The following is a 24,579-nucleotide window of genomic DNA, read 5'->3' as shown; positions in this document are numbered from 1 at the left end:
TGCGCAGTGCGTGCCAAGAGCCAGTCACGTCACAGATCAGCAAGCATCAGGATTCCATTTAGCACGTGTGGAGAAGAGAACGAGTCAAATTAAAGAAAAGCAAGATAATGGCGGAATGTGTAATTTATTTAGGCCTGTTTTATTTTCTTATTCGTTAATAAACGTTTTATGGTTCTTATTTGTTTGGGCCCACAGTTTGACGATTTTCAGCCTATGCATGGGGTTATTTTTATTCGTTCGTTATGCTAATAAAAGTTCTGTCTATAAATAAAAGTTTTATTATCAGCGAGCCGAGTTGTTGTTTTTTTGTCCATTCAAGCAATTGACGCTGAATTGCCAATTGACGCTTATTTCGAAAGTGAAAGTATAACGCGCACGCATTTAAAAGCTATTTAACCCCGTTTTATTATCAGCGAGCCGAGTTGTTGTTTTTTTGTCCATTCAAGCAATTGACGCTTATTTCGAAAGTGAAAGTATAATGCGCACGCATTTAAAAGCTATTTAACCCCCCCGCCCCCCACGGTGACACCGGGATTACCGGTGTTGTGACACGTCGATTAACCGGTGGGAAATTTTCCTCACCGCGGCAAACACAGGCGTCTCATACTTTTGGTCTCGGCAGGCTATTACCGTCGTAGTTTTATCAAAAATATGGTTAAACGTTGTGCCTGGGGCATTTGTAACACAGATACGCGTTTCCCAGAGAGGTTGGAGGGGGGGTGCGTTTTTTTTTCCCTTCCCAAACCCGAAGTCAAATCCTGTCAAGTGTCGTCTAGCACACGCTGCTAATAAATACGTTATACTCGCGTAGTCCGTTTGCTTTGTTATAACGATTATAGAAGTGAATAGAGACCCACCCAGCTTTGCATGAACAGTGTTGCTCCTTGATATTGTTAGTCCCAGCCTCCGTCTCGATTAGTAGGATATGCGGTGGTTCATTTTTTGACTGTGACCGGTATGCTTTTGCCTCTATTTGGATGCCTTGTTGTTCCTTGCGTTTCACCTATGTCGTGAATATAGCCTTCGAACGTATATTGCAGCCCCTTTTGCCTACTTCTATCGGACACTTTATTTGCTGCTTTATAAACGTTTGATAAAATTTCAGCAGGAAGAGCTGTCACAGCATAAGCCATGTTGATACCAGAGCCCAGATGAAGTTTGTTTGTCGGACGTAGCAACAGTAACTAACGGGGGCGGGGCTTAGCCAAAGGCGAATTACTAACCCTCATGTCATTCCAAACACTGTAAGACTTTCGTTCATCTTCGGAACACAAATGAAGATCTTTTTGATGATCTTTCTGTCCCTCCATTGACAGTTACGCAACTGCTTCATAAAGAGATCGCAAAACTAATCCATATGAATCGAGCGGTTAAGTCCAAATTTTCTGAAGAGACTAGATTGAATTATATGATGAACAGATTAAATTGAGGCTTTTTGTTCACATATAAACATTCATCTACTACTCACACATCAGTTGTGGTAAACAGATGCTCAAGCATGTTCGCTTGACATGCAACAACCAATGAGGTTCATTCTCATGTTACGCAGCATGTTTGAGCTTCTGCAAGAACCAATCAGGTTCATTCTCGTGTTACGTAGCACGTTTGAGCTTCTGCAAGAACCAATGAGGTTCATTCTCGTGTTACGCAGCACGTTTGAGCTTCCGAAAGAGGTTTGTTCTCGTGCGTCAATAAAGCTTCTGTTTAATAAAAGCCTAAATTCAATCTGTCCATCATATATTGCGATCAAGACTTTTCAGAAAATTTGGACTAAACCGAATTTTTAGGAAATTTTAGGTCGTTGAGGAAGGTTTAAACTATCCCTTTAATTTCTAAGATGAAAGGCAACAATGTAGCATGCTAATATCGGAACCATTTATTGTTGCATATTACTGTTTCACATATATCGTTATTTTAACACTATTTTTATTTTAACTAAACTAATTTATTTTAAATTAACTAAAATGTATTTAGTATACACTGTGTACTGTAGTATGCATAAGCAATATGCTAATATTCCATTCTGAACATCCATAGCTCTTAGAAAATTAGAAAATTCAGATTCTAATTTGTCCTTTAAATCCATAACCATTATAAGAAGTGGAAACACTCACCTAAAATATGAAAGGTGTAATTTCATGTTAAAAATGTTTAAATTCTGAGTTTTATATGTTGAGGAAACTACTGATTTTCTTTAGGCTAATTCTTCTAAAAAATGTAGTTCTGTGTCTCTGTTGTTTAAGAATTATAACCAGCCCCACATAGCAACACTGGCTCAACCAATTGCGTGCATTTGGGGGCGGAGCTATCTGTTTGTTCGACCAATGGCAGACAGTGCGAGTGTTAGGGTAACCTGTTTGAAAACAGTCAATATTTTTGCAGTTCCATTTGGTGACGCTAGTGCTGCAGAATAAAAACCAGAACAGTTGATCTCAGGTCACAGATCAGCGAGGTGGAAACTCTGCGCTGGAAGTCAACAGTTGGGTTTGGTTTCTCCTCAGTAGTGTCAACTGAAGCGCTGCGGTTGAATTCAAGTTTCGACCGCAAATTCAAGAATCTTGCTTCAGAAGGAAACGTACCCCTTACCTTTAATCTACCTTCTGAAGTCACGCTGACTGGAAAGTGAAAGCATCAACCGCCAGGTCTCTGGTCATGCTTCATAGTCGTCTGGCTTGGAAAATGCAGCTTCCTGTTTTTCTCAGAGAGATCAGGGTTATGTGTGCTCTCACAATAGTGTCTCACTTTTTATTTGTGTACAAGGACTAAAAGGTTGAAACATCAGTCACTTTATTCAGCTATAAACAATGACATAAACAGCTATATACAATTTTTTGCAAGTCTAGTATAGTATTTTAAATACTATACAACACTTAAGGGATGTGTTAATAAGTCGCTCTGCATGATGATGAATAAACAGATTAGTGTTGATAGTGTGCATGAAGGTTATTAATTGGATGGGTTTGCCTATCAAAAAGCTTTTTATGACATTTTATGGACAATTAGGTACGAGATGTTACAGTATATACTGTGAATATAGTCACATGGTCATTTTCTGTGCTATTTAGCTGCTACACATACTTTTTTTATTTTTTTATTAGTCGAGATTCAGTATATGCTGTACAGTATGCACTAACAGTGTGCAAGAAGTCCATTCTGAAGGCAGCCATATTTCTAAGTGCTTTAAAATGCATTTAGAAAATATGAGGCTCCAAAATTTCTTCTTCAGATTCTTATGTAGGCATTAAGTATCTTCTGTCTGAGTCTAAAGCTCACTCAAATTTGTTGTTGTCACGGATCTTCAGGAACGAACCCAATTGCAGACAGTTTGCTGACACACAAGGTTTATTGATAACAAAAAGGGAAAACAAAACCCCACGAGGGGGGGAAAACAGCACAGGCAAAGCAAAAGACTAACAATAGACTAAGACTTAAACATAAAACTTCACAGGAACAAATTAACTATAACAAGAACACTTCTTTGTTTAGACAGAACTCAAGACAAGGTACTCACAAGTATTACCGTGTGTGGATACACACACAATCAATCACAATGAACCAGCACAAGACAGCAAACACAAGGGGATAATATAGGGAGAACAGATAACGACAGCAGGTGACACTGATCAGGCAATGAAGACAAGATGAGGATAACAAGGGGGCGGGGAAAGAGACCGAGACAACACAAGCACACAACCCAAAATCAAGGCCATGTGCCTGCACACAAAACATGGGTCTGTCATGATCCTGCCTCAAGACTAGAGAAATAAAATGACAAGAGGGCAGAATCATGACAGAACCCCCACCTTAAGGAGCGGCTACCAGACGCTCCAAAAGAGGACATCAAACACGAGACATGACAGACTGGGAAACAGACACAAACCAACAAAACATGACAAATAAAAGCAACGGCATACAAGAATATACAATAATGGGGTTGGGATGCATCAATAAAAATAACAAACAAGGGAGGGGGGGGCGGGGGAACAAGAAAGTTCATAGGTGGTTGACCAGGGAGGGTGGGAGGACTGGGGGTCTTGGGTTTACGGGTCGAGGGTTGAGGACGAGGAATCCGGGCTGACTTGGACGGGGAGACACGTGGAGAAGCCTTGGGGGAATCAGACTGGGACAGGGTGACATGTGGAGAAGTGCTAGGAGAACTAGACTGGGAAGGAGACGGTACATGACAAAAGACAGGGCGAGATGTAGGCGACTGTGGGGCGGAGATGGGCAACACTGTGGCTGGCTGAAGAGCAGGAAAGGGGTCAGTGTACTCAGTAGCAGAACCAGAAACAGCGCTCATCATATCAGATTCAAAAGAGGCGCTACTCATGTCAAACTCTGAACCTGCGATGTCTGCAGCTGACACTGGAACCGAGTTGACGGGAACAGATCCTAGAACAGTGTTGTCTGAAACCGGCTCGGGAACAGCGCTGGCAGAGACTGGCTCGGGAACCGCGCTGGCAGAGACTGGCTCGGGAACCGCGCTGGCAGAGACTGGCTCGGGAACCGCGCTGGCAGAGACTGGCTCGGGAACCGCGCTGGCAGAGACTGGCTCGGGAACCGCGCTGGCAGAGACTGGCTCGGGAACCGCGCTGGCAGAGACTGGCTCGGGAACCGCGCTGGCAGAGACTGGCTCGGGAACCGCGCTGGCAGAGACTGGCTCGGGAACCGCGCTGGCAGAGACTGGCTCGGGAACCGCGCTGGCAGAGACTGGCTCGGGAACCGCGCTGGCAGAGACTGGCTCGGGAACCGCGCTGGCAGAGACTGGCTCGGGAACCGCGCTGGCAGAGACTGGCTCGGGAACAGCGCTGGCAGAGACTGGCTCGGGAACAGCGCTGGCAGAGACTGGCTCGGGAACCGCGCTGGCAGAGACTGGCTCGGGAACCGCGCTGGCAGAGACTGGCTCGGGGCCAGCGCTGGCTGAAGCATTGCCCTCAGCAGCTGGTCCAGGAACCGTCGCAGGCTCAGGGGAAGGAAGAGACGGGGAACGGGAAGCCCCCTTCCTCCTCCTCTTTCTCCTAGGGCGGGAAGCAGAGACCATAGCCGGATCTGTGACCGGTTGGGGAAGCGCAGCAGGAACCGTGTCGGGCGGAAGAGGAGCTTTCTCTGGGTGGGTTGACTCCGTCGCTGAGGACTCTGAAGGGGACTCCCACGAGGTCCGCCTCCCTCGTTTTCCACGAAGACCGAAGGAAGCAGATGGAATCTCAGGAGTTGTGGAGGAGCTAACCTGGTTCCCAAACGTCGCGACGCCTAACAAACGACCCTCAGGAATAACAGGCAGACAGGCAGAAGGTGAAGACCTCGTGGAGGAGCCCTGCAGCTCCTCCTGACACAAACGGTCCACCACTTCCCAAAACGGACGGCGAATCAGCCCCTCCCGTTCAGTCAAAGGAGGAGGACCATTGAGACCTGCGATGAAATATGAGTTGAGGAGGATCTCAGGCAAGAACCTCCTCCTCTCTTCCACGGCCTGGGCATACTCGCTCAACGACCTCTCTCCCTGGGGGGAAAACGGTGCCTTGCCACTCTTCATGTCGGAGGTAGTCGACAGCCACCATTGTTCAAGGGGATCAGATTGTCGCTTGGCAGAAAAAGACAAACTGTCTGCTGGGTTCTTCTTTGGCTGGTTCATTCTGTCACGGATCTTCAGGAACAAACCCAATTGCAGACAGTTTGCTGACACACAAGGTTTATTGATAACAAAAAGGGAAAACAAAACCCCACGAGGGAGGAAAAACAGCACAGGCAAAGCAAAAGACTAACAACAATAGACTAAGACTTAAACATAAAACTTCACAGGAACAAAATAACTATAACAAGAAAACTTCTTTGTTTAGACAGAACTCAAGACAAGGTACTCACAAGTATTACCGTGTGTGGATACACACACAATCAATCACAATGAACCAGCACAAGACAGCAAACACAAGGGGATAATATAGGGAGAACAGATAACGACAGCAGGTGACACTGATCAGGCAATGAAGACAAGATGAGGATAACAAGGGGGCGGGGAAAGAGACCGAGACAACACAAGCACACAACCCAAAATCAAGGCCATGTGCCTGCACACAAAACATGGGTCTGTCATGATCCTGCCTCAAGACTAGAGAAATAAAATGACAAGAGGGCAGAATCATGACAGTTGTAGATCATTAGACGTAACATTGTGGTGAATTGGAAACTGCACACATTATTAACAAAATGCTGCTTTAATTCGAAAGTATTGTTTTGATTTCCTTACTTTCACCATTATACAACATCTCTTATGTCATGAGAATTATATTGCACATCAAATATACCACTATATGCGTCTGTGTGTGTTTCTCCTAAAGTGTGGACAACTCAGAAGACCCGGTTTACGAGAGTTTGGAGGAGTTCCATGTGTTTGTATTGGCCCATGTTCTGAGAAGACCTATTGTGGTGATAGCTGACACCATGCTCAGAGACTCCGGAGGGGAAGGTAAGATTCACAACCACACTCACTTTTACAGCCAGAATGTGTGTTTTTTTATTTTTTATTCAGACCACTATTAGAGGGCTTTATCGTTTTCTTTTTAACCCTGTTTAAATAGAAAACAACTTTATTTTCTTGTGGAAAACCAATTAAAGCTGTTATCAAGAGTTATTAAATACTTGATAACTCAACTTTGTGTGACTGTAATTACATGCTTGAATGCTTTTAAAGGATTAGTATGAACCAAGCCATGACTTTCTTATGGAAGCTTGTTTCCGCCACTGAATAAAACATAAAAAGTCTTTTTCCCTCCGAGTTGGACTGTATAACTTGGAGTTTATATCTTGCAATTTTGAGATAACCTGCAATTGCGAGTTTATATCTCGCAATTCTGACATTATAACTCGTAATTGTGAGGAAAAAAGTCAGAATTGTGAGGTAAAAAGTTGCAATTATTCCATGGCGAAAACAAGCTTCCAAACTTTCTTTCGTGATAAAAAAAACACCTTTAAAACTTCAAAAAGGAAACAAAAGCTTGTTATATTTATGACTTGAGCACTAGCACCAGTCTCCTGAATCTACCGGTATATAAAAAACTTTGTGAGAAACACAAATATTGTCTTCTGCCCTAGTTTTCCATGTTACATTCATGAGAGTAGTTTCATAAACAAACTGTTCTTTTGAATCAAACCTTTTCAGTTCAACAACTATGTAAAGTTCATTCATTATGAAACAACTTAAATTCAGCGATAAAGCAGCTCTACAGAAGACAATAGTGTCATTATTCAGCTCAATTCAGTTCAAGTTTTGTTCTCATCCGATAGTGTCAGTGCAGTTGGATATTGCAGAACATTACTTGTCCACAACTAAGCAAGCCAAAGGCAACAATGGCAAGGAACCCAAACTCCATCAGGTTCCATTCATCTAACTCAGACATTTCAACTCGCTGTTTGAATGATCCAAAGAAGATCCAATGGAGGGGAACATTCGCTTTTTTAAAAAAAGATTATCAGATCTTTTGTACGAACTTATTCCTTTCAGATTCAGTTCCGCCAATGTCAATGAAACATTGTAGTATGAACATTGAAGTCTTTAAATGAAAAGAATTGAAGTTTCATATAGACAAATGAACTTCTACCATTTTTGTTGTGCTTACCTTGCAGCTTTTGCCCCCATTCCCTTTGGAGGGCTGTACCTGCCGCTGGAGGTTCCTCCCAACCGCTGTCACTGTTCCCCGCTGGTACTGGCCTACGATCAGGCCCACTTCTCCGCCCTGGTGTCCATGGAGCAGAGAGACCAGCAGAGAGAGCAAGGTAGACACCAAAACCATCAACCGATCTCAGCAGATTGAATTAAACAATGACACAATGAGATGATACAGCAGTGGTTAAGTAGGTATGTCTAATTGATATTAACCCTTAAATGCATGAATGTTTCGCCAATCATTATTACATATTCTGGTCTTTTGCGACCCGGATCTATATCTAACACGGATATATCTATACCTGGCACGATAATATAAAACTCTCCTGATATTAGAGTAACAATTACAGAAGGATAAAATAAAGCATGTTTTGTTACCTTTTGGAGCGTGGAAGGGTTTATTTTGAGCAGATGTTTTATACCATCAACACTGTCCTCGTCAGAGCTCATTTCCCAGTACATTCAGCATCTGGCCTATATTCGCCATCTCAAACATATTCTCAAAACTATCTTTCTCAACATCTTCAAAATCAATATTTTTTATAGCTGACAGCTTCTTCACCAGATCCACCATTGAGTTACAGTGAATAATATATGATTGCGTTCAGTACGTGCTCTGCTGTAAATCACTGAGCCATTTCAAGTTTTGCTGATGATACTTCCTAATCTTTTGTTTTCTGCCTGCGGTAACTATGAGTAAAACCATGTGTATCAGACATTGAATTGCACTTATTCAGTCATCAAAGATTCAATTATTATTGTTTTATTTACATTATATAATTTTTCAATTATTATTCAATTATTATTATTCAATTATTATAAATATACTTACAGCGTTTAAAGGTCAAAGTAAATCTAGACTCTCCAGATTTTGTGGTTAATTCCAGCCAGATATTTAGGAAGGAATGTTTAGTGATTAACTAGTGTTAAAAGTTTAAATACGAGGTCATACCTTAGTAAATCACCTTGCATGATTCATTTAAATATTCTCCTCCCATAAATTTTGCGTCTTAAGGGGAAACTCCTACAAATGCATATGCAATAAGGTCAGCCGCAAAAATAACTGTCCACGCCTTTTCAGCGCAAAATTTTCACTGCGTCTTTAGTAAATCCTGACAGTAGTTTTTTAACGCCAAAAGAGGGTTTGCAAGTTGTTAGTAAATCTGGCCCAAAATGTTAAAAATCACAGTGCACATTTTGTATACTGCATAATGTAGAAATGGTATGAAAAACCTGTTAGTATGCAATACTAAATGTGTGTGACCCTGAAGTCAGTGAGGTTTAATTATTTTATTTGCTGATTCATTCATCCTGTTCAAGCTAGTAGTTTTAGCAAAGAACCGACTCGAATCCATCTCATGCTGAATGAATAATGCAGACCTGAAATCTAATTACCTTTGATCAATTATTAAAAGCACATTTCGTAGACTCCAGTCGATCAGAGACTGAAACAGAAAAAAAAAGGAACTATACTGTTTAATACTATTTTAGACTCTCTCAGGGAGTCTGGCTGCCAGTTAAGTACATTATTAGCTGTCTGTCTGAATTAGAGCCTCCATTCTAGACCATTATGGTTTATCTTGTAATCTGTATAGTATAGTGAAATGTGCAATACAATGTGCCCCCTCAGAAGTATGGTCTGTGCACTGCAGTGTTTCCAGTGTGAGGTAAAAAAACAACACACAACAGGCTAATGTTGTCTAGGGCTGAATGGGAATGCAGGCCCACTCATGCTTCTCTCTCTCTCTCTCTCTCTCTCTCTCTCTCTCTCTCTCTCTCTCTCTCTCTATCTCTCTCTCTGTCTCTCTCTAACCCCCATTTCACGGACACACTGAGGCTGTCAGTACAGTAAAAGCTGTTCTCCTCACACACACACACACACACACACACACACACAAATCCTTTAAATCAGAATATGTTTTGTGAATTTTTGTGAAAATTGTACATTTTTAATGGAGGGAGTAGTCACATGTGAATGCCTTATAACGTTATAGAAAAAAGAAAATGTTTTTTTTTCTTCTTAAATATGGCCGAAAGTCATGTAATGACTTGTGACAACTTGCCCCACATAGTGCGATAACATGCCCTTTAATAGAGTGCTGGTTCCCTCGACAAAAACCCAATTTAACCTCTGTAGTCCCATTTAGCTACTTGTTAGCAACCGCCAAAAGCTTTAAAACATGACAATAGGAAGCGGGTATTACTGGTGTATTTTATGTTGAATAACACATGAAAATATCTTGAGCTTGTGCTCACCACAGACCTTATTTCAATCATTTAACCCTTTCAAAAAGCCCATCAGGACAATGAAACCGGAAGAGCTAAAATGCTATCTCATTTCTGGGTTTTGGCCTACAAAAATACCTACAGCACTCTGTAATGGTGAACAATTTCAATTGCTTTTCAGTAAACCCTTGTTAGAAAAGTAAAAGTTTGACAACTAGCCCCCAAATGTAAGTTTGCCAAGTTAACTCTCTGATTTGTTTCATTAAAGAACATATTTGATGAAGTCTTGTGCCATAAAAATGGATATAGACAGCATTGTCTGTAGTTTATGTAAATAACATGTCTGGGTGATGTTTTTTTTTTATAAGAGAACGAATTGGTTGAGTGTTTATCCCACTAGATGGCGCTCTCTCCTTCTGTTAACCGCAAGAAACCTCCTCGCACACCCTCACGTACCCGATGACCCCAAAAGCATGTGGTCGGTTTGAAGCAGCGGGTTGTTGACAGATTAGAGGCCTTCGCTGTAGTCCCATTTCTCCAGGATATGAATGACTGACTCCTCTGAAAATAAAATAAAAACACCTTGCTCACTCCCGTCTGGAATACAGGAAATTGGTGGGTTGCCAATCTTTTTTTTTTAAAACGTGTCATACTGGATATCATTTAACATTCATTCATATATTATATTATTTTATATTATATTACAATTATTACTTTAAAACTAAACTAAACACAATTGATTAAATAACTCAGCAAGTAGTTTCCTCTTGCTTTAATGAGACACCTGAGCTACTTTATCTGATAAAGTTTTGACAGGTTAGAAACTTCCCTCAAGAATGACCATAGGAAGTGTATGTTGTCAATTTGTCAATTTGTGTGGATGAGACTTCTGTGGGATTTTTCATACTTGTTGAGATCATTTAATTCCATCACACACAACTGCAAATGACTTTCCCATCTGGATTTCATTTATACATTAATGTAAATTAATGTATAAATGAAATCCAGATGGGAAAGTCATTTGCAGTTGTGTGTGATGGAATTAAATGATCTCAACAAGTATGAAAAATCCCACAGAAGTCTCATCCACACAAATTGACAACATACACTATTTTGTTTTCTTTCCTTGAATGGAATAAAAAGGCATTGAAGAAAAATCATGAGATTGCAATTTTTTTAAACTATCAACAACCCAAAAATTGAACTCTAATTTATGTTTTTAATGATCTAAAATAAAAAAAATTTCAAAGTAACCCTAGTTGGAAATCACTGCTTGTGCTATGCAGAGAGGTGAAGGGGCTTTTGCCTCGGTTCCTTCTGAGCCTCAACTAGGTCAAATGATGCAGCGTGTCTGGAGACAGTTAGTGCCATGAGGCTCCACATACACATTTACCAGTCCGTTACACAAATGTACACACACAACAGGGCATCTCCCTCTGACTCATTTCCCCTGATTCTATTCTTACCCAATCCCTCTCTCTCTTTCTCTCTCTGTCCCCAAAGAACCACTTGGCCTCTGCCGTTTAGGGCAGATCAGTCCAGCCCAACCCGTACATGTGGTTTAGGCCCTAATCTGCTCCTCCCAAACCCCTACCTCCCTTCTTCCACTTCCCAACAGAGAGCCTGTCTCTGTGTGGCTGTCTTGGTGGGTGATACCCCCCCCCCCCTCCCCCCCCCCCTCCGGATCTTCCGCTCGGGTCTGCCAGGGAGTGCCCGTCTGCCCAGTGTGTGTTCAGGTGCCAGCGGTTTCCCAAGAACACTGAGACTCTTTTGTGTGTGTGTGTGTGTGGTGTGCGTAAAAGAGAGAGAGTGAGAGAAGAGAGAGAGTCAGAGTTGTGTGTCAAAGACATTTTTTACGAGTTTTGTGGCTTTCGGTGTTTATCTTTGAACATATATGTTAGTCTAAAAGTTTATAAAACAATTTGCATTTGGCAGATATGCACATTAAAAAATGACACTCTTTCTCTTGCAGAAAAGCAGAGCAAAATATTCTCATTCTGCACTCGTGGGCGGGTCAATTTTTTGCCAATCAAGTTCTTTAGAATGACAATGCTTCACCCAAAAATGAAAATTCTGTCATTAATTACTCGCCCTCATGTCGAATCTGAATTCAATCTGTTCATCATATAAAGCGATCGATCGTATCTGTGATGTAAATTAAAGCTGTTTGTAAAAAAAAAAAAAGAAAAGGGACAAGCCTGTCAGTATGTCTATAGCTCAAACTTCCCGTTTTAAAATGCGTCACCAAAAGGAAGAAAATTGTGTCAGGTCAATTCATGGGGTTTTTACATTAGTAGTCTACTTTTGGCTCTCTTTGCTGTTGTCATTCTTCCTAAAAATAAAAACAAATCCTCAGACTCTTACTCACCCACGCACGCACACACACACACACACACACACACACACACACACACACACACACACACACACACACACACTTGTTATTTTATCATGGTGAGGACTTCCCATTGACTATGTTAAGCTAATTGTATTAGCTATACCTCAACCCTACCTCAACAATGTTTGTCTTTTAATTTTGTAAATAAGATGTTATTTAGTCATTTTATTAAGATGTTTTCATGAAATCATCATTTAGGCACTATACTTTATCTATTCCTTATGGTTAGACATAAGCTACAAAATAACAGTCAAGGTGAACAAAATGTGGTCCTATACCTGTCTTTAACCACAGGGCAATTGTTCTCATTGATTTTAGTCATTGATTTAAAGTCAATTAATTTAAGCTGTTTTTGTGTTTTAAGGCCCTTTAGAATCTTTTTTTTTTTTTTTTTAATAGAGGCACTTTTCCTGCAGTCATATTAAATGGCTTCCCTGTGACGTGCCATGCTAGTATTGCTTTAATGCACCTTCATTTTTCTGTGGTTACACTTTATATGACACCAGTCAACCAATAGGAAACGTGTGTTGCTATTTTGAGTCACGCCTCTCCAGTTTTATGAAGACCTCTATTTTCTTTGGCATCTGGCGGGCAGCTTTTAAAGTTTCATCTTGTAAGAATGAAAAACCTTCTTGTGCCATGACCAGCTCACACCAAGCTTGGGTTAAAAACCTCAAAACTGCAGATTCCATCAGCAGTATGTATCAGGAGACATACAGATATTCCTGTAAACGGTTTGCGTGTTTTATGTGGCCTTGGAAAATATGTTAGGCAATCAGATTCCCTCTCAGAATCTCCCTCTGAGATTCATGTCGAAGCTTTGTTTAGCTGCATGATTATTGTTTACAATGGCTGTAAAATACACAGCTGCGAACGAAACTCCTGAATTCACACCTCATCAAGCACAAGCACGGTTTGCGTGACTAAAGAGGACTAATTGTTTTCCTTAGTGGGCGCAACTGCAGTGATTGATATCACCCACCAGAGGGGGGAGAGTCAAGAAAACCTCAACGATCCTAGCAAATAAGGCCTTAAGAGTCATTCTCAAAAGGATTATATCACACATGCCGAACTTGACAGATATTCCCGCTCATTGCCTGTCTAACTTTCCTCAGGCGGTGCCATGTCGTGCAGCCAGACCCACTCGGCATACATCAACCTCCATCTCGTGCCAACAAAATAAACTCTGCATGTAATGCGCTTGTAATGTAGCATGTCAGACTCCATGAGCAATGTTGTCTGTCAACAACTTCTGTTTGTATTATCACGGCAGCGCTCAGCAAAAGACCTTATTTACAGTCTCGTCATCTTCTGGTTACTTGTCTATTATCACTCGCTCTGGTGTCTCCTGTTTATTCAGTCAATGTATTTGGGTTATAATAACAGTACCGAATACAAACAAATATTCCAGGAATCAACGGCCCTCGTTCCTTGAGAGCGGCCCTCGACGTCACAGTTTTCGAGCGTATGCGTTTGAAGTGGGTCAGTCAAGGACAGGTCTGCATGACTGCCAGAAGGGATACAAAATACATTATGCTCCAGTCCCTCAGGGTAGAACTGGCAGTGGCGGTGTTTGGACCTGGAACAAGCCCAACTGGTAACAACAGTGCGAGCTGAAGCGTGTGAGTGTGTATGCTAGGCCAGAGAAAGGAGGACAGCTGCAGTGTAGGAGTCGGGACACAACCCCACATAGCTCCAGCGTTCACCGTCTGACCCCACTCTGGTGGGAAACTGTATCTATCTGTGTGCAACGGGGAACACAATGGGGTACTTGTTGGCCCACGTGTATGAATTGTATGTTATTCCGAACAGTGTGTGCTCTACTTTGGGAATTCCACCTACATTTCTTTCAGTTTGGACTTTGGATGCTCTTTCTTGTCCTGGTGTGACTCCCCAAGAATTTGACCCACAAAATGCTGGAAGAAACCTCATAGCCTCATATGCGCCAGCAGTTTGTGTTTCAATAATAGTGAAAAGAACGTGATGGTTGGGGTAAATGATTTTGGCAGCTTAGATGTCTTCTTGGATCAACATTTTTTTTTTGGTCTTGGAACTACATTCCTATCAAAGAAAATTTCTGTTGTATAACTACACTACCCATAATCCCGAGAGATCCGACTTTAATCCACCAATCAGAGAAGTTGCTGTTACTATGAAAACAAGAACCACGTCATAACAGCTCAGCAGTGACCTTCCACTCCCATGAAATAGTGTGAATGACAGTCTCTCTTAAGCAACATATATATTTCTATCAGAATATTTTTGCAATAAACTTCAAAACTATTTTACTTTTTACTTTATAATCAACGAGTACAAATCAGTAGTTTTGTAGGCATATTTGGACATTCAAGACAAAATGTCTTGCTGAAGTGAAAAAGTTGGGAATTCTTAGAGGGTGGACTGAGATTTTGGATTATATGAATGTTCAGTAGACCAGCTGGACATTTTTGGCGCTTGTTGTTGCCAGGATTGTGAATTAAAAGACGTGAGTGGGAGGCAAAGTCGTGTGCTGATTGAAAATTTAACAGGGAGGAAGTGTGTTTCAAGTGTGCTCATGTCTTACTGTGTGAAATGGCTGAAAAAAACACTTCTCCACAGACTATAGTTTCATAATTTGGCTAAAAAAAACATACTGTGATTATTTTGACATATTGTGATTTGAACTCCTTTAAGATAAACTTTTTTTCTTTTTTTTTAAATAATAGGTTTTAAATGTTCCTCAATCCATGTCTCGTGAAATACTGGTGTATTTTTCTCCTTTTGTGATCTTGTGTCATATTATTAGATTTGTATAATAACTTGTAACTGTTAAAAAATGTGTATCATGAGCATAGGCGCAAATCTTGAGTGTAAATTTTGTGGTAAAATAATCCTATATGGAGTTATTATGAACTGATTTTTTTTGTTTCTTTTTTTCTGCCTTACTACACAAAACGTATCTCTCCTTGACCTTTTCTTTCACACACACACATTCATTCAGTACTGTGACTCGATGTCTCTCACTCCTACTCTGCATAGTGTCATTTAAATGAGTCACTGAAGAGCATTATGTTCACTGTGAGTTCTACCCAGCAGTCACCTGGCAAATGTTCATGAGGAGAGGAGACAGTTTGTTCTATCAGTGAGTGCATGTTTGTGAGAGTATGGTCACAACCAGAAGGGGCTGGAATGTCCTCTGTTCAAACATGCTGTATTTTCCAACAGTCACGAGAACTGAATCTCTCTCTTTATCTATTTTGCTTCAACCCATTCTCTCTTTTCAATTCCATGCCTGTGGTCTGAAAAGACTAGTCAGGTACAGTGATGAATAGAGTGACGTGAAAGGGGGGAAAATGGAAGCAGTTAGAACGGATGGAAGGAGGTGATATTTTCTTTTTAGGAAACAGTGCCGCACCCAGGCCTGTTCACGTATGTCTCGCGTACCCCTTGATTAATGTTGAAATGTTTTTCCTGTCAAATGGGTGTTGGAAGCATTGAATATTATTTTTGTTTCTCTTACAAGTTTTTTTGTTTTTTTCATACCTAGTAGTGAAGGAGCAATGGATGATTCTTTGTAAGGAGCAGCCCACTGAGTTAGTTTTTAGGAATAATTCACCTGAAAATGAAAAATCTTACATTATTTATTCACTTTTTGTGGAAGTGAAAGACAACATTATGCACTGATAATATCCACCTGTTAAATTAAATTTTGTGCCTACAACACAGGTTGTAAATCAAACATAATGACAAAACCTTAAGTTTTGGGTGAACTATCCCTTTAAAGGCACACTGTGGAACTTTTCAACCTTTATAATATATTACCAAAACCCATTGAGATGGTACATCGACTTACAATAGGTTGAATGACACGTCTGCCGAAGCCTGAAGGTGTCTGTATCGCTTTTACTAGCACTATGTAACTTCGGGTTTCGGGTAGGAACCCGAGCACAAAAAGAACTACAAAATTCGACCGCTTTACGGCATACGTCACTTCCCCCACCACCCGCTTTACGGCATACGTCACTTCCCCCACCACCCCAACTTCCTCAAATTCTAGCGTGAGAGCTCAACTCGCGTTTGATTGCCGGCGTCTGTATGTTGTCGTCATGGCTGAATCAACAGCTACTCGGAAGAAAGCGAAGAAAGCAAAGATTTTGTCAGAGGAGACCAAAAAAAGAAAAAGGGAGAGTTTAAAATAAACATCGGCATAAAAGTGTATGGAATATTTACTGCGAATTCGTGTAACAACTGATATAAGTCACAACATACTGCCGTATACAAATGTAAATGTAAATGTTTTTTTTTCCTTTCAGCTCATATATGTTTGTATTTGTGTAAAAGGAAAAACAAACTGAAGACTACAAATAACGGAAATATGTAGTGAGTTATATCAGTTTTGTTACACGATTTCCCGACTACTCGATTTCATCTCCAACCCATTGCAAAGAGATCCTGAAGACGTTAATTGTTTGCTTCAGGTGTGTTTGATTAGGGTTGGAGATGAACTGTGCAGGACAGACGATCGGCAGGAGCAGGATTGGGCAACCGTTGTCAATGCGACTTACCTGATCAGACATTGTTTTCTGCGTATGCTACTTTTATTCAATTTGTTTTCTTTATAGGATTTATATTATTAATCTTATATTTATATTATTATTTTGGTCAGTAGTGAATCGATTAACTTTCTCCAACATACAAATCAAATGCCGTCTGCACACACATAAAGACACGGGAGGTTGACCGGTTGACTGTTTGTTGACTTTTGCGACAATGCTGCGGCGCTTGTGGCCTCTAGGGGCACTAGACGTGAAAATTACAGGTCGAGCGCACCCTAGTGGCCAAAAATTCCACAGTGTGCCTTTAAGAGAAGCTAAGCAGTTTAGACATTAATCTGAGCAAGAACACTCTTTCCCTAGTCGTAATATCCACCTATTTGCTTCAATCTGTTTTGAAACTAGTTGCAACCTGGTTTGCATCCCATTTCTGAATGTTACATCTAAATCTTTCATGTTTTCTTTTTGTCCCTCCCTTTCAGCCGTCATCCCACTGACTGACTCTGAGCACAAGCTGCTAGCGCTGCACTTCGCGGTGGACCCTGGGAGGGACTGGGAGTGGGGGAGGGATGACAATGACAATGCTAAGCTGGCAAAGTAAGACCCCTCTTTTTCTCTCTCTCATCCTCCATCCACCACTACAGCAAGCTTGGCTAAATTAAATGAATAACTTGTAATTGAGACAAAGGTCAGGTAGGGCCAAATGAGGGCATCTATCTATATGTTTTCTTTACCATATCAGGGATTTAGCAGGGTTAAATCTGTCCAGAAGGTCCCAGCACATGGCACCAGGCCACATTATCCTCACAGAGGTCGATCTGAACTTGAATGACTCATCTTAAAGCCTCATTCAAAAATTAAAGCCTGTACATGTTCCAAACTTTTATCAGTTGCATATTCCTGCATTTTGTCTTAAGGTTGAGAAGATTTGTGTAGGATGTTTCCGGTGACTTTCCAGAGGTCAGCCAATTAAAGCATATAAATAAATTGCAGCAGCACCACCCCAGCTATGATTTACAGAAGGAAGAACTGAGACACAAAACAAACATCTGCGATAAAGCAACTGTAATGAGTTGGCCCCCACTCCATTGGCTCCATAATGGACTGATGAATACAAACTAATTGCTGTCATTCTCTGGAAACTAGATTTATGCACTGATTGAGTTCCTAGTTGCATGCCTCAAATGGTTTGTAATTTCTACCATTCCTTCACTGGCACGTAAGAGATGACAAGAAATTGCAGCAGGCCTCATTCGAGCTGATAAAAACCTTTTGTGCTACAAATCAGGTTTTTAGAAAAGATGTTTGACTATGTTCTCCTCTCACTCTAGTCTTATTCTATCATTGGAAGCTAAACTAAACCTTCTGCACAACTACATGAATGTAACATGGATTCGAATTCCTTCTGAATCAAGGGTAAGTGGTCATCCATTTATTAGTTGACAAAGATTCTCCTGGAGGCAGGGCCATGTACATATATTTTGAGGGGCAGTTCGGGCCACCCCCTGAAGCTCCAACCCTTCTCCAACACACTTGAACTTTTTTTTCACATATTCCTAAAGACCTTGGTTAGGCCCTCCAGGAGAAGTCACCCCCCCCCTGTTTTGTAATATTTGACAACATTACTTTGCTAAAGGTAACCTCAGTTTTGATCCTTATGACCGATCTGTGTATTACAGGCTCCCTTGGCTCAGCCCGAGTCGCCAACTGCCTCTGCAGGTGAGGATGTACAGTCTCTAGCAGAATCAATGGACTCGGACCGGGAGTCTGTTTGCAGTAACTCCAACCTCAATAATGGAAAGTCAATGAAGGAGAAAGACAAGGACAAGCAGCGAAAGGACAAAGACAAAACACGGGCAGACTCAGTGGCCAACAAACTGGGCAGCTTCAGCAAGACTCTGGGTATCAAACTTAAGAAGAATATGGGTGGACTTGGAGGACTTGTCCATGGCAAGATCAGCAAGTCCACCTCAACAAATGGTAGAACGGTAGAGAATGGAGAGCAGAAATCTAAGAAAAAGGACTCAAAAACACGAAAAGGGAGCAAAGAGGAGTCAGGCCAGTCAGCCAGCACATCCTCCTCAGAGAAGACAACCAGTCCCTCGCCTACAGACCATGCTTCTGGTAGCTCACCTGTTGAGAGACCGCCAGGATCAGGCAAAATCTCGGGTGATCGGACACTGGACAACTGGAAGTACAGCACAGATGTCAAACTCAGCCTGAACATCCTTCGAGCAGCCATGCAGGGTGAGCGTAAATTCATCTTTGCTGGGTTGCTGCTCACCAGCCATCGACATCAATTTCATGAAGAGATGATCAGCTTCTACCTAAGCAGTGCACAAGAACGCTTCAGTGCTGAGCAGGAACAGAAAAGAAAGGCGGAGGCTGAGAAGAAGCCTCAGACCAATGGGGTGGCACTAAAGAGGCCTGAGCAGGAGAGTGTTTTCCAAAGGGAGCGTTCAGATAGCTCTCCACCTGAGAGTTGCTCACCGGTGTTGCACCCTAGCCATAATCTTTCCCTGGCTGTGAAGGTCCAAGAAAGGGGAAGCCCAAAGCTTGCTGCTTCTCCCATCCCGATACCCATCCCAGTCTCCATCCCAGGATCCTCCATGTCCCCTGTCCCTTTCTCCTCCCCTAGTAACGGTGCTAAGAGACCCGGACCAGTCCCTGTTTCAGCTCACTATAGCCATACACCACCTATCCAGAGGCACAGTGTCATCCACCTGAGGGATGTCAATGTGCAGTCATCCAGCTATCAAGATGAGTCCTACAAGCCAATGATAGGCACTCTCAAAAGTTGTGCCACCTACCCCCAGCAAAACCGCTCACTGTCCTCTCAGAGCTACAGCCCAGCCCGCTTGTCTGGCATCCGTACTGTCAATGCCGTAGACACCCTACCGTACAACATGCCTGGGGAACATAAGTCCCACACTTATACCAACGGCTTCAACACTGGTGACATCCGGGACTGTCTGGAGTTTGCAGATGAGGACCCGATGCCCCATGCCTGGCTGGGGCAGGACAAAACCAAAGGGCAGAGTGGTGTTTGCCCAATGTACTGTTTTCAGCAGAAACGCTGCAGGAGGGAGAACTGCACCTTCTATGGCCGACCCGAGACAGAGAACTTTTGCTCCTACTGTTATAGAGAGGAGCTGAAACGCAGGGAACGAGAGTTGAAGGTGCACCGACCTGGATAGCCCTGCAAACATGCACACATATATAGCCACCCCTAATGTGCGTGAAAAGAACAGCAACACCACCACCTTTTTGCACTTTGCAAGTGATACAAAGAACTGGCATAACATTTTCCTACTATATTTAAGATCGGCCTCCTTGTATTCTTGTTACTTTACTCTCAATAGCGAACAGACATTGCTTTTCAATGACAGGAAGTGCAACCAGAATCAGTTTACAGCTTTGGCCAGAGATTGTGTTATTGTTTGTTCTATGTCCAATTGAATTCAGTCTTTTACTTGTTCTAGAGTAAAAGCTCTCGTCTGTGCATTTTGCTCAATCTGTGTTGTAAAACTCCTTGTACATGCAGAAAGAGATGTAAAAGCGTATGTCAGTCTCTAATGGAGTTTCCCAAATCATAGAAAGGAAAACTCAGTTTAGAGGTCATTATAATGCAATACTTCACAGCATAGCTCTTTGGAATCTTAATACCGAATAACATTGATTTTGCTGTGCATTGCAAATAATTACAAGGGAGGGAGGTCCACTGTTCAGCACTCTGATTTTTTTGAAAGCAATAAGTTTGTTAACAACCGCACCCCTCCCCCTTTTATCTATGCATTCATGACGTCAGCCATATTCTACTTTTCACCATATGATTCTAAGGGATATCGATATGATTGTAAAAGGTCTGCTGTACAAGGATTATTATGGTGGAAAATATTCAATATGTTGCATATCAAAGTGTGCTCTCAAATTGATCTTGTGACTTTCCATCATGCACTATATTGTAATATAAAGCCTTTTCATAGGAGGGTTTGCATTCCATCATGATGATATCAAATGAAACCTCACTATTGTGTGCTACTTGACATCCGATACAGTAAGCATTTGACTTCCACTCATTGCTGTCTGTATTTGCAATATATAACAGTCATGCTAGCGAATGCTAAATTACAAGAACCACTTTACCTGAGGATACAAGTATGAAATGCAAACCCTAACCGTATATACTTCAGCATTGGACTGAAGGTGGAAAGCTTATGAAACTGTGTATGTGTAAACTGTATAATACCTGTTGGCACAGCTCGGCTACAAGCAACTGGCAACTGCTCATCAACATTATGTAGCTAACTCATGCTAACACTGCCATGCTTGCCTCTCATGTGCCAAAAAGGTCCCTCACCTCCATTTCATTTGTCCTCAGGTATATTAGTCTTAATCATATACATAGAAGCAACTAAATCTATAAATGTAAAATTGGTTATTTAAAGGTTCAAAACTACCTCTGAAAAGCATTTTAGATTTTTGACTCATATATTAGGCTACACAGCAGCGTAAAATCATGTTCTAACAAGGCAGTGTGGAATATATATATAAAACTGCAATTTTGAAATGAAAAATGTGGTGACAACAAATTCATAGCCAATCAGAACATGTTTTACGTTTAATAGACCAATTAGATTGCACTTTGGGTGGAGCTGCCCAGTTAAACCAAGCAATGGACAAAATTTTCATATGTTGCTTGGTGCAGTAATATTTAGTTTTGACATAAGCTCATATTAATTTACTCCTTGTCAATTTGTAGGATACGTTTAACCAAATCTCTACATGTAAAAACTGGACATTTAATGGCACAAGCCTACCTTTTTCATTTCTTCTTTTTTTTTTAAATCACTTCAGATTTTGCTCACGGCAGTGCAAAAACAGTCACAGACAACAACATGCTAAGCTACTGACTGACTAACTGGCTAACAAACATACAAATGTACCACAGCTCACAGTGCTAGTTCTCATTGTGTGCTAGAAAATCAGGATGTTACAGGTAGCTGCACCAATCAAGTTAACTAGCATGACTAGCGTGTTAGCCACTTTGTGTGCCTCTGCTAAGCAAAGGTCCCACCAAGTGCTTTTCTACTCAATGGACAAGATTATCATAAGAGCAGCGCTTGTTGTGTTTTGTTGTGTGGCAGTGTCCAGGTAACCAACTCCGTGTCTCTGTGAGTGTTTTGTCTTTCCTGGCCAAGGATGTCCACTGCTTTGTTCTCTTCCCACATTTCTACACCTCCACAATTATGTCTTTTGCCTCCCATCCTCCTGCTTTTCCTCTCCCTCCTTTATATTGGACAAGCTCATGGACTCTCACTGTCTCTAGAATTGTAAAATATGATTTTGTATTCATTTGAGAGTTTTACACTACTTTAAATTATTAATTTGCACATTAGGTACCAATGTAAATAGCAGGAGAAAAAAGAGACAAAATAAGATTAGTTGTTAACTATGGTGTCCGTGTGGTTCATTTAATTGTTCTTGTGGAAGAAAGGTGTGTGCTTGAGTGCTAGCAGACTTGCGTGCCTGCGTGTGTGTTTTTCCTCAACGTTCTGTAATTTGAGCAGCGCCCTAGGCTGCCGTTTCAGTCTACAGCATACAACACCCATATTAGACTGTCTGCCTTCTCATAGGATTGAGCCTTGAAACTGGAATAAAATCCATAAAAACTGCAGGTCTTGTGGTGGTCAGCTTCCATATCCCTGCAGTATTTGCTGTCAGTCGTGGAACATGGCATTAGCATGAAACACAGCACCAAACAGCTGCCCCTCAAGTCACCTGTCTAACATCTGCCCGAAAAGCCTCGCCCTGACAGTGAACTCTCCGTTATGTTGTAGGCTACGTTCATTTAAGATGAACATTCTTCACATACTGTACATAGAAGGATTTTAATGGCCTGGGATTTAAAGCACAAATCAGGTCACTCTAAAGAACGGGAGGTAAATAGCTTAATAATTTGGGTCACCCCTAAAATTTTAGTCATGCATATTTTAAGCCCCTCTACCTTTGAGACTCTGAGATATTATGAATTGCGAAATACATCGGTGGCTTATCTGTTATTGACAATTGTCAATTGCATCATGCGTGAGTGATTTTACGACTGTCGTGAAATAAGAGACTCTCAAGTTTTTGCAAAAGGATCACAGACACACCCACAAGTTTTACTGAGAGCTGATCTACTGGCACATGGAAGGGAAGATATAATTCTGCTGATGTAGAAGCTAGGGCACTTTGCCAAGAACTGAACTGTTCCAGCTGTCATAAAGATGTAAAAATGACTTTGCATTCAGCAAACCTGTTCACTGTAGTTTTGTCAGTGGATTTCAAATTTAAAAAGGGGTCCTTATAGTATCAAGTAGTCGAGGGTTTTCATTTTGTTTATATACTTGTATGATGATAAAATAAACAATACAAATTTAAATTTAGCAATAATGGAAATCTCATTTATGTTTTATTTAAGCATTGTGGTCTTTGTGTGGGTTATCTCTGACATTCGCAAACAAGTCAACCTTCGCCGGGAGTTTTACTGACCAATCATCATCCGCCGAATCCGCCATTTTGTCCGACAAAGCAGTCAGGAGAGTTAAGCCCTATTCGGACGGGACTAGTTTTCCAGGGGGTCATTAGAGAAATTTGTGTTTCACAGACGTACTTTGTGATTTTAATCCCATCCGAATCTGCCAAGTCTGTGTTTTTTCTCACACAACCTCAGTAAAAATTCCAGAGCAAATTACCTACTGTTTTTCTGCGAACTCAGTGGTCCTATGAGAAGTCTAATCCCGTCCGAATGCGAATGTCTGTGATTGCTGATGTTGTATTATTCTAACGTTTTTTCTCGAGTGTTTTTGACCTTCCTGAGATACCGTTTGCACAAGCCAAAACGGAATTGAAACTCAATCATCGTTTAGAAAACTAGTGCACCATTAGAAAACAACGTCGGTGGACTTGACGCAGATCGGAACTTCACGCAGCTTCAGTACTACTCCATTGTATATGAATTATGGTCTGTCAGTTGTCGGAGAAAAGAAAAGGCAGCTTAAAGCTGCAGTCCGTAGCTTTTTTGGGGTTAAAAATGATCCAAAATACATATTTGAGAAAATACATAACCAGCCAGTGTTCAAAACTATCTGCTTGCCTTAGCTCGATTCAAAGCGGTAAGCTTGTAATAATGTTTTTAATTCCAGTGGTACTGGTGGATTTCCGCGGGAGATTCGAGCATGTCTTTGCGTCATTACGTCACATCTGTACACACACATCTGTACACATAAAGAAGGAGTCTCGGCTAGTATAAGCTATAATGCGTGTGAGGATGTTGGAGGTGGAGATTTATAGCCTTTTCTCACAGCACTTGAAATAATTAAACATCAATTTGATGGCGGATCCAGAAAGGTTCAAACGACAATCATCAGTGACAACTAGAGATTCACCCGCTGTAAAATGCAAAAGACTTCGTTCAGACTTCGGAGTGGCTACAGAAAGAAGAGACTGCAACCGGACCCATGCGAAAACAAGGATACATATCGGAAGGACATTACATGTAGTCACACAATGCTTGCTGACGTTGTTAACATTAACAATTTGACAACAAAATTTGCACGGTTTTGCGTGATATGATAACTTATAAGCGATTGTTAGATTTAATCAGCGCGATTTACTGCAATGTCAGAACCAGAACAAAAGTGGACGTTTCTTACTAGTTCAGATGACATTTTCCGGTGAAAATTCTTATGTTGGTCATACGTCCAAAAAGAATAATCTGT

General features: G+C 41.3%; 1 protein-coding gene across 3 annotated transcripts in view; it reads left to right on the top strand.

Annotated features, from left to right (window-relative positions):
• otud7a (OTU deubiquitinase 7A) overlaps nucleotides 1-21,376 on the top strand; it is a 116,106-nt gene extending 94,730 nt beyond the window's left edge. For all 3 annotated transcript variants that reach the window (XM_056264940.1, XM_056264938.1, XM_056264939.1), the window contains exons 9-13: nucleotides 6,336-6,463; nucleotides 7,621-7,770; nucleotides 17,299-17,413; nucleotides 18,148-18,232; nucleotides 18,496-21,376. In XM_056264940.1, coding sequence (XP_056120915.1) covers nucleotides 6,336-6,463; nucleotides 7,621-7,770; nucleotides 17,299-17,413; nucleotides 18,148-18,232; nucleotides 18,496-20,013 — 1,996 coding nt within the window. In that variant the 3' untranslated portion in view covers nucleotides 20,014-21,376. The remainder of the gene's footprint in view (nucleotides 1-6,335; nucleotides 6,464-7,620; nucleotides 7,771-17,298; nucleotides 17,414-18,147; nucleotides 18,233-18,495) is intronic.
• The last annotated feature ends 3,203 nt before the right edge of the window (nucleotides 21,377-24,579 follow it).

This window comes from Rhinichthys klamathensis, unplaced genomic scaffold (assembly GCF_029890125.1).
Source record: "Rhinichthys klamathensis goyatoka isolate OS25496 unplaced genomic scaffold, OSU_Roscu_1.1 h1tg000228l_1, whole genome shotgun sequence".
In the NCBI taxonomy this organism is placed as follows: domain Eukaryota; kingdom Metazoa; phylum Chordata; class Actinopteri; order Cypriniformes; family Leuciscidae; genus Rhinichthys; species Rhinichthys klamathensis.
This window is presented reverse-complemented; position numbering and strand designations above follow the sequence as displayed.